Source organism: Amphiprion ocellaris, chromosome 8, assembly GCF_022539595.1.
Source record: "Amphiprion ocellaris isolate individual 3 ecotype Okinawa chromosome 8, ASM2253959v1, whole genome shotgun sequence".
Classification (NCBI taxonomy): domain Eukaryota; kingdom Metazoa; phylum Chordata; class Actinopteri; family Pomacentridae; genus Amphiprion; species Amphiprion ocellaris.
Genome location: NC_072773.1, coordinates 4,754,257 through 4,765,060, shown reverse-complemented (window position 1 = coordinate 4,765,060; position 10,804 = coordinate 4,754,257). Strand labels below are relative to the sequence as shown.

Genomic DNA, 10,804 nt, shown 5'->3' with positions numbered 1-10,804 from the left:
CTTGTATGTAAGGTTTGGAAGAAATAGTTAAGTATGTGTAAAAATATGCTAAGTTATGCTTACAGTGGTATTGATCTTTTCATCTAAATTATGAGTCCATGTCCCAGCTATTCTGAGCTACTTTTTCTATGTCAGTGCAGGTCAGATAAAAATAGATTTTCTCCTTAATTTTCGTTCAATAGATGTTGTGTCCCAGAGTCATGATACTTCCACCACCATGCTTGACAGTAGGTATGGTGTTCTTGGGGTTAAAGGCCTCAAGTTCTTCAAGTCAGTGATTTGCTTTTTCAGATCGTTGCTGACTGTCATGTTTGTGGCTGAGTCTAATAACAATAACATGCTCAGAGGAGTCAGCAGCTGTAGTCAATCGTAATCAATCACAAGAAGTCCAGAGGTCTTGCCATAAGAAGATCTGAGTTATCACCAAAACTGATAATTCAAGTTGCTGTATGTATATTTTTGACAGAGAATATCTTGTCGTATTTCTGGACGGCCAATAATAAATCTCTAAAAGAACCAAATGCATGATTGTTTTTCGTGACAAAGACACATGTCTAATGGATACTTGTAGGCGATGTTGGACTGGCTTGTGCTAAGTTTAGCTGACAGCGGTATCGGTCTTGTCATCTACATTTTGACAAGAAAATGTATTTTCCATGTACTTCTTTGTAGTAACAACCGACAGTGTAGCCCAGACAAAAGTACATTTTCTCTTCAGTTTTCATTCAATGAATGATCTGTCCCTTAGTTTTTGCATCACCAACTAAACAAAACTGCAGCTGACCTACTTTCCAGTTTGAGTCCTGCAAGATTAAAGCAGCACAACTCCTTGGCTGCAGTTTTGAGGCATTTAAGACAATGAGAAGCCGAGTTTCAGAAGCTGATGTGGCCTGTGGTTCTCAGAATGAAAGGGGAAATGAATGGTGGTGTCATTCGTGGAAACTTGTGGTCTTCAATGCAGTGCAGTTTCTTCAGGGAAACTGTGCGTTGTTTCACTACCTGAAGAAGAAAGTCAGCAGCAGATCAAAAGATTCTTTAACGCTGAGACTACATTCTGGATTCATGGCGGTGATTTTATTTTTAGTGCTGTTTCTTTCGATGACCTTTGTCTATTATTGTCTGACATAAAAACAGATACTCAACTTCCATTTAGTTCATCTGAGACTTGACATGTGCTTTGAGCTGGATGTTAAACAGATCAGATACCAGAAGAAGGCCGAGTATTAGACAGTGCTTAAAGAATGTGACCTCCAGACTTTGATTCTGTGACTGTTTGTGCACCAGGGGTGACACATTAGTAAATAAATTGACTCCCTTAAACTCTTTTATCACAGTGACTGATGCTGTGTGGAAGCATTAATCATCTGTGTTTCACCAGTGCAGGTCTGCTTAAACTGAAACATAAGGTAATAAAAAACGGCTGACATGGCTTTTGGAAGGTCTGCAACACGAATGCAGAATGTGACTTCATCAAGTGTCATCATACATTTGCCTTTGATGATGTTTATTAGCAACAGGGGAAACTTAGGTTCCACCAATAGGCAGCCAAAGACATGCCGACGACCCTGAAATAACCCCTAAAACAGGCACATTGCTCATCTGATCTACTTCAGGCTCAACACTGCAGAATGTTCCCAGCAATATACCCAAAAAGTTTGAAGTGGATTGAACATACAGCTGTTGAGATATGCAAAGAACAGACACACAAACATACAGAGATGTTTTAGCGTAGGGTTAGGGTTAGAACCAGAAAAATGATTAAAACCTTTGTTCTGAAATTTTTTTATGAAGTGGGCAATGAGAAAAGATAACTTCAAAGTAGTGTAGAAACAATTTCTTGCAACTTCTAGCAAGTTGGGGGTATTGTGAGGCTGTTTTTTCCACCTAAAAGCTCCTCTCAGTATAGTCAGGTGCTCAAATGGTAAGTTCAGCTCTCATTTTGATGTTTAGTGGGAAATATTTACCCTGATGAAGTTAATACAATTTGTCCTCAATGGAACACGAAGGTCCAAAAATATACATAGAAACTGCTGGTAGTGCTAGACAGAAATGATTCACAAACGTTGGTAGAAATGATCCTTTGAGGGGCATGAATGTACAAGATGTATTGTTTTCATCCAATATTTTTCGAGATTTTTCCATCTGAACCACAGCTGATATACTACCCCAAGATTTGTGCCTAGTTTAGCTTAAATATATTAATCTGAGGGAAACAGAGACAAGCCATAAACTCAACTTTTGACATATTATCTCCTTGGTAAACTCTCGTAACTCGTGAACAGAAACCAGGTATCTCCTTGCTATAGACATTAATCGATGTGAGCATTCATTTGGAGTTTTGCTTCTGTAACCCCATCAATCATTTTCAGGCTCCACCATCTCCTAAAAGGAAATATCTGGCTTTCTAGCTGCTAAATGCTCCACTCCACTGTTTGGTGTTGGGCAGATTTTGTTAAAAGAAGCAGTGACTGTGAGCCAAAACAGTAAAGCTGAAACTATAAAACAATGAGCTGAAAGATGCTACAAAGCTTTGTGGAGCTGACGAGAGCTGACACTTTTACACCCACATCCCTTTATTTCAGGCCCATCCATCCGTTCAGATCTCTCCCAGTAAACAGACATTGTATTCGGCTGACAGATGCTAACTGGGACTGATGGGAGCGGCGACGTTTCCAGCCTCCATGCAATTTGCTGTTGTGTAAATCTTGGTTTGTCTGTAGGTGAGGTCCAAACGTCGCTGTCTGAAGGAAGATTAGTGGCGAGTCCCCCGGGAGCATCAGGACTGATTAAAGCTACAACTCTTATCTATCCAGGAGAGCAGATCTGTGATAGGCTGGTCGCTATCGCTGCTCAGAGGTCCAGATAAACCCACGAGAGCATCTGCAGCCTGGAAATGGGATTAAACCACCCAGCTGTGGACTGACAGGCTGATTACTTTAGACCTGATTACTAACGACTCAGGGCTTTGGGGAGAGTGTTGGGAAAAGTGATCAGATCGTGTACTTTCTAAGTGCAGAAATACCCCATTACAGGTAAAATTCCTGCATTTAGAGGGTTTAATTGAGTAAAAATCCTCAATAATTACATTAGAACTGCTTATCAACAGTAGTGCAAGACCGAAGACTCCTGGTGGGTCCAGATTTGCTGCATGTGATTAACTTAACTTCATTAACTGAGATTGGTCCCACATTATTACCTAATATTTGTGGCCATGTGTCAAAAGCTTAAAAGTCTTGGTGAGTATTTTCAGTTTCCTGGAGTAGCAGCTCCAAAACTTTGGAAAAACTTTTCTTTTTCAATCAAACGTTCCTCCTCCAATGACATTTGCAGGAAAAACCTTAATACATGCATGTTTTCTATGTCTTTTAGCTGCTCTTAATGGTCTCAATCATTTATATAATTTTTTAGAAATTGATTTGACAAGTTGTTCTCCTGTTATAGTATTTTATTCCCATTAATTTTGTTTTAAAATTTGATTTTTTTATTTTGTCTTGATGCTTTGAACATATTTCCATGTAAATCATATCATTCCACGTAAAACATTTTGTTCAACTCGGGTTGTTTTAAATGTGCTGCAGAGATAAATTTCATTTGATATCGTATACAGGGGGTCCTCGGTTTACGACATCCTCGTACTATGGCGTTACATCGGAACTGGTTACGGGCAAGTCCTCGGTTTACATCGGACGTTTCGTCATTACGACGTAACTGGTTAAGTGGAACTAGCTGGCAAGTGGAGCAGACGAATACATCGTCACATGGCGCCATCAGATGGCTTTGTACACCGGTTGTACGCCACCTTGGATTGTGCTACATTTGCTAACTTTTTGCCCTTCATTATGGCTTCCAAGTGTAAGTCAGATTCTTCTGATGGCAGCGCTTCGAAGAAAAGGAAAGCCATCTCCATGGAAGTGAAATTAGATATAATAAAATGCTCAAGTTGTAAAAAGAGTGCAACATATTCTGTTATCTTCTTGTAAAACGACTCATACATGTATGAAAGCCATTGGTATTCATGACTTTTCCGAAGAACTGATCGATATCGTGATGCACGCAATGACTATGTTCACATTTTCGCCGGAGTTCCGACTTACGCTGAAAATTAGAAGGATCCCCTATAATATAAAAATGGATAAATTCAGTTCTGTGATATTGTCAGGACCCAGCTGTCTAGGCTCGGCTGGGTGAAACAAACAAAACAATAGATGTTATTGGTTGGGTAGCAACGTAATTATCAAAAGAAACGGTGATAGCGCAAAAAAAGAAAACAGAGCTGGTGGGTGTTGCTAACGCAAAGAACCAATCAAAACCAAACAAAGGCTAAAAGCTGTAGAAATTAGCTAAAACTAAACTCCTTATCCAGATTTTAAGACATAATCGCAACAACCATGTGACTAACAGAAGAAACTAAACAAATAACCGCAACTCAAATAACTAAACAAACGAGTGCCTCAGAGGAAATATTTGCTAATAACCATTTTAGTGGCTGTAGTCAAGTTAATGCAAACTATCTCCCCACATAGAGACCGCAAAGGAACCATACCATAACAGATATACAACATAAGCAGTTTGAATATGTGTACTGCAAAAATGCCACGTTGTTATAAATTGTTAAAAAGTAAAGTGAATTTTGAACATTCCATTCATTTTTTAACACATAAAAGCTCATGTAGGCATGTTTAGTTTCTTCAGACTTGCAGCCAACGTTCAGACTTCAGTATTAAAAAAAAAAAAGTTCCTGCATTGTGACATATTAACAAAGGTGGAACATTTTGCCTGCAATATTCTGATGGCATTTTGAAGATTGTTGTTGAGGAACATCTACGGTGTTCCATGATAGCAAGCAAAGGATGCTTTCAATGTAGCAGTCAGAAAATGTCTGAAGAAGAGCGTCTTTATCCTGCCTTGAGGAAGAGCATTCGAGGATAATAAGAACAGAACATCGGGCTGCAAACACAACTAGAACTTTGCAGAACTTTCTCACAACGTTCAATCTGTAAGTCACATCCATTCAGAAAGATCTGCATGTACACTACCGTTCAAAAGTTTGAGGTCACTCAGACAATTTCCTATTTTCCATGAAAACTCCCACTTTTATCCATGTGCTAACATAACTGCACAAGGGTTTTCTAATCATCAATGAGCCTTTCAACACCATTAGCTAACACAATGTAGCATTAGAACACAGGAGTGATGGTTGCTGGAAATGTTCCTCTGTACCTCTATGGAGATATTCCATTAAAAATCAGCTGTTTCCAGCTACAATAGTCATTTACCACATTAACAATGTCTACACTGGATTTATCATTCATTTAATGTTAAGTTCATTGAAAAAAACATTGATTTTCTTTCAAAAATACAGACATTTCTAAGTGACCCTAAACTTTTGAATGGTAGTCTATGTTTTTTTTGTGCTCGATATGAAGGTCAATAGGGTTAGGGTCTGTTTCTGTAGCAGACCATTGCTTATTCATTGTAGTATGAATAGAACTGCTTAAAAGTCTGCATTTGTCTGAAACTTGTCACAACACAACTGTCAATGGCTTTATCTGGTGTGATGGAGGTTGAACAAGTGGCCTTTAGGTGCTGTCAGAACAATCCAAACACACTTAAAACTGTGGAGATGACAGTAGACTTCAGAAGGAACCTTCCAGCACTGCTGTCCATAACCAGACCCAACAACACCGTGGAAACTTTTAGATTTCTGGGATCCAAGCTCAGCATAAATTGCCATCAAGAACATACAGTGGATTGACTTCCTGGTTCAGGAGCTGCTGATCCAATCTAATCATCCATCACTTTCTGGTTTGGATCCAACCAAACAAGAAAATGTGCAGTTAAATCAGTCAAATAGTGTCCGTCACCTTCTAAACACCCACTTACTTCCACTGCAGATGATAATTTTACAGTTTAAATGCACTGTTTTGTTTTTAACACATATGTCAATCCTGCCCACTGTATAACCTGGGTACAGAAACCCATACATAATATATAATCATCAGTTTCATGTCTATACATACATTCTTATCTGTATATTTGTACTTACATCAGTCTGTTTTTACACACTTGTGTACATAATAGTCCCGTCTATTCTTTACCTTTTGTTTGTTCAGCTGTTAAATTCTCGTGTATGCACACAAACATGGCCGATAAAGCTGGTTGTGATGTGTAAATACTTCAGAAACACACCGAGAATTCTCAATTTAAAGCCTTAACAGAGCCGAAATTCCCAAAATGTCTCAGGTTTGTTTGGAGTTTGGAACAAAATTCCGCTTTTATCATTATTATCATGACAATAACTCTTCTGATAGGTCTTTTACTTTATTTTCTAGTAATAATGGCATCAGTTTGGAGCTAAAAGCTAATTCTGTGAGCTTGTTTGTCCTCTATGACAACATTTATGCACCCTACCCTGTTTTTGTTGCCATCTGCCTTCTACTCTTATCTCTTCATCTGCTTCCTGTATCTGCTGCTTTTCTACAGAAGCGTCAAACAGGACGTTGTATAACCTCCTGACCTAGAAAATTCTCTGGAGGTGTTAAAATAGAGCCTTTGTAATTGTTATTTCTGCTCTTCTTAATGCATCTTTCATGGTTTTCAGCGTCAACATCGGCTATTTGAAGCACAACAGAGTCATGTGTCATAGTTAAAAAAATATTTATTGATATCGTATAAAAATAGTTTCTAACATAATTTACAATTCTAATTTGAATGGATGAAAAAAAAAACAAACAACAATCCAAGCTGCGATCATGCAGCCAGAAGAGTTTTTCCTCAAACACACACTGACACATTCACACGTCCGACATTCAGAATCCACTCACACAGCGTAACAAAACCAGTTACCATCAGTAGATGTTGGATGTTTTTACATACATTAAGATGGAAGTGCTTTTCAGGACTATTTACACGTTATTTACATGACATACACAAACATACACACACACGTCTGCTCTTTAAAAAAAAAAATATTTCAAGCCATAAACATGGTCAGAAAAAAATCTTTGTTTTGCTTTTTAAATAATCTGTGGGCCCTTCAGTGACTGTGGAATGATATATATATTTATTTATATATACGAACAGCCGAAAAATTCTCTCCATAAATAAATAAATAAATTCTGAGGCAAAAAAACTGCTCATCGAGTGTGTGAAAAGAGTCACAGCAATAATAAATATCGTTCTTATTTACAATTCTCGTCCCCCAAGGACTTTTTAAAGACCTGCGTGAGGCACTGTTTATCAAAAAAAGTAAAAAAATAAAAAAAGTGAAGAGCAGAGGATGTTGTATCTCGGTATGGTTTGCATTGTGGTGTGCATTCAGGTGGGTGTGAATGAAAACCGAAGCCTTTGTGTTTGTTTACACGGGAAGAGGAGGAAGCGGAGATTGTAGAGTAGAGGTGGATGCTGTAGTAGAGTCGACTGAGGTAAGTCCAGTGTTTCTTCTTCCTTTTTTTTCCCTCTCTCTTTTATGACTTGTTTGCACAGGTTGCTGCCGCAGCTATGAGGTTGTCTGGTTGCTAATGACATTGGAGTAGTAGTAGTGATAGTAGTGGTTGTAAAATGACATGGGCTTTACTGATCTAGGCCCACGAGAGAAAAAAAAATAACAGCAATAAAATAATATAAAGCCAGAGTAAGGAGCAAAAAAGGTCGGCGAGTTGTGGAGCCTTTTTGCTTTCACAAATTCAAGTATTTTCAGGGCCCCCTGACCCCCCCCAACAATCTCACAGAAGGCACTTTTCCCTCTTCGCCGACGCCCCTGGCTCTTCCCTCTCTGCTGCGAAATCAAATCGAAGGAGAGAGCAGAGAACAGAGCAGCGAGGAGGTTACATAACTGAGGCTGTCCTCTCGCCGTTAAAGCGCAACAGTCGGCACGTGAACTGTTTTTGTTTGCTCATGGCGGGAGCAAAAAGCCCTCCGTCGGGCCGAGGGTGACGCTTGGCGCTGGGAGAAAAATCAAGTAGTTGGGGTCAGCGAGGGCGGAGAGGGTCGGCGGGTGGCGGCTCTGATGGATGTAGTCCGTCACACCACCCCTCTCTGTTTCAAGTCTCTTATATCAGTCTTTTTTTTTTTTTGCAAACAGTCTCTGGTGTCAGTGCGCAGTCCGGTCCGGACCAGAGTGGCTCGTCTCCATCACCGGGCCACGGCCACCGGGGTCGGCGTGAAGGCCGTGGGCTCGTGTCCAATGCTGAGAAGCCGGATCTCGGCAGGTGACTTCTCCGTCTGCACTGTGGACGGGACGACAGAGGACGACGAGCTCTGCATCCACGAGTGGTTGATGATGTCCTCGAAGGACGGGCGGTCGGCCGGCCGCAGAGACAGACACCACTGGATCAGCTGCTGGCATTCTAGTAGAAGCAGGAAGACGAAGATTAGCAACTGATTCATGTAAACATTCTCACATTTGTGTTCTTCGCATCCTTGTTTTTCCTATTTATATTGTATATATGGTGTGTGTAATGCACCTCTTTAATTAATAGTTGCGGTTTCTTTCTTTTCTTACTGTCACTTTGCAAATGTCTGGAATTTCTATAAATCCGCAGCTAAAAGACCAGAGATGTGACTGCAGTGGGAGCTCTTACCTGTGGAGATTCTCCTTCGAAAGAGGACCTGCCCCCTTGTGATCTCCTCGTCGTGCTCGAATGGGATGTCGCCGCACACCATGTCGTACAGCAGGACGCCCAGCGACCAAACCGTGGCAGAACGGCCGTGGTAGCGGTGGTATTTGATCCACTCTGGAGGACTGTAAACTCTTGTGCCTGAAAATAATAATAATAAAAAAAGCACAAATCAACTTAAATGTCATTAAAGCACATGTGCACTCTCTTCTGGGTGGCTAATATTTATTATATTTGCATTCAGAGGAGGCACAGGGTTAGATGATCAACAACACAGCAGGTTTATCAGCTGTTTCTGTGCTACTATCAGGGCTCAGGTGCCAGGCAGCGTGACAGCGAGTGTGCGTGGGAGGGGGAGCAGACATGTGACTTTGTTTACAAACTTTGAGTTGTAAAAATACCGCCTTCCACCAGTGGGGGGCGACAACAGCACAGAATGGCCGATCTGCGTGTATTAATAGGCTGCCGAGGAGGGGATGGCACAACCCTGGAATTTCTGCTCGGCTCTAATGGCCACGAATCATGAGACGTATCTGGTTTAAAATTAAACACGAGGGGGTTTTCTGCTGTGCAAACTCACCATCAAAGTCCGTGTAGATGGTGTCCTTGAGCAGCGCTCCGGAGCCGAAGTCGATGAGCTTCATCTCGCCGGTGCGGAGGTCGATGAGGATGTTTTCGTCCTTGATGTCCCGGTGCACCACACCGCAGCTGTGGCAGTGGCGCACCGCCTCCAGCACCTGGCGGAAGAAGCTCCGCGCTAGCTCCTCCGGTAAGGCACCCTTCTCGGTGATGAAGTCGAACAGGTCCTTGACGTTCTCGGGCCGCTCCATGACGATGATGAAGCTGTCGGGCCGCTCGAACCAGTCCAGCATCTTGATGACGCCGCGGAAGCCGGTGCCGACCTTCTTCAGCAGCACGATCTCGATGGGCACCCGGGAGCCGTTGGGCTGTAAACATTAGCATTTGCCGCACGTAAACACCCAAATTCAAGCAAAAATGCACCCACAGTTCAAACGTGTGACATATTACATATTTTATAAGTAAATAAAAATGGCTTTAAAGGTGGTTTTAATCATAAAAATAACATAAAAAACGGTTTCTTACCAGCTCTCCCCACTCGGAGATCCGATCCTTGGCTACATGTTTAACAGCCACCTAGCATAGCAAACAGGACCGCACGTCAGAAAACACCAACAACAGCTCGACTTGTACATCATTTTGAATTAAATTAAGCCCAAATGTGTCGCTCTATAGCAGTTAAACCACATATAAAAGCTGTATTTACCGGAGCTCCGTCGGCTATCCTCGTACCGGAGTAAACGGTGCCGAAGCCCCCGCTGCCCAGCACCGCGCCGACCTGGTACAGCTTCTCGAACGGCTCCCTCTCCTTCACTGCGGGACACACAGACACACACAGCCGTTGAGAACCAGAGGGGAAGCCCGGCAACAAGGAGCAGGAAACACGGCTAGCTTAAATACAACATATTAAGCTAATAGACGGCGCCCGCTAACAGCCCGTCCTTGAGAATTAACATGCGGGGAGATAAGCCTCCATTACTGCCGCAGCCTCCATGTCAACACGGCGCAGAGAGGGCGTCTAACCTGGGTGAACCTGGAGTTTCGCCGGCATGTCCACGGCGGAGATGTGGGCCAGAGAGTTGAGCTTGGACAGCAGCATTCCTGTATCCGACCACGGTGCGTTCTGGCTGGGAGAAGCAGGCTGTTTTTATCTGGATAGTTTATCCCGTGGAGAGCCGTTAAGTCCGGTTTGCGGGAACCAGAATATGCGGTAGCGATCCTTTCATCCGGATAAGAAGAAGAAGGAGGAAAAAAACCTCGCCGGTGGTCCAGGAGCCAGAAAATAAAAAACGTCCCAGTTCACGCCGAAACTCCACGCAGTGTTTTGTAAACAGCTGACAAAAAATTCGCAGACCAACACTGTACGTAGACCTCCGACAGACACCGGCTCCTGGAAGCCTCCAGCCGGGGGGAGGACGATTATAAGGCGGTAGTAAGAGGGCGGAACCACCGCCGCGTCATCTTTCCCGCTTCACCGCCCACTTCCGCCCTCTCCACCAATAGGGGGGCAGAGACGCATTCAAGAGAATTCAACCTCATAACCGGCCGGGACAGACACAGACGTGGCGGGAATCAAAACGCGCCAAAAAGGGGGTAGACCAAAGCAA

The 10,804-nt window shown here is 42.4% G+C and overlaps 1 protein-coding gene across 1 annotated transcript; it reads right to left on the bottom strand.

Annotated features, from left to right (window-relative positions):
- Positions 1 to 6,640: 6,640 nt before the first annotated feature.
- On the bottom strand, positions 6,641 to 10,594 carry pim1 (Pim-1 proto-oncogene, serine/threonine kinase). The gene is made up of 6 exons (XM_023265165.3): positions 10,221 to 10,594; positions 9,904 to 10,010; positions 9,723 to 9,773; positions 9,199 to 9,565; positions 8,583 to 8,759; positions 6,641 to 8,348 (listed from the first exon to the last, which is right to left on the bottom strand). The coding sequence occupies exons 1-6, from the start codon at positions 10,294 to 10,296 to the stop codon at positions 8,134 to 8,136; spliced, it is 993 nt and encodes a 330-aa protein (XP_023120933.1). The 5' UTR covers positions 10,297 to 10,594; the 3' UTR covers positions 6,641 to 8,133.
- Positions 10,595 to 10,804: the final 210 nt, after the last annotated feature.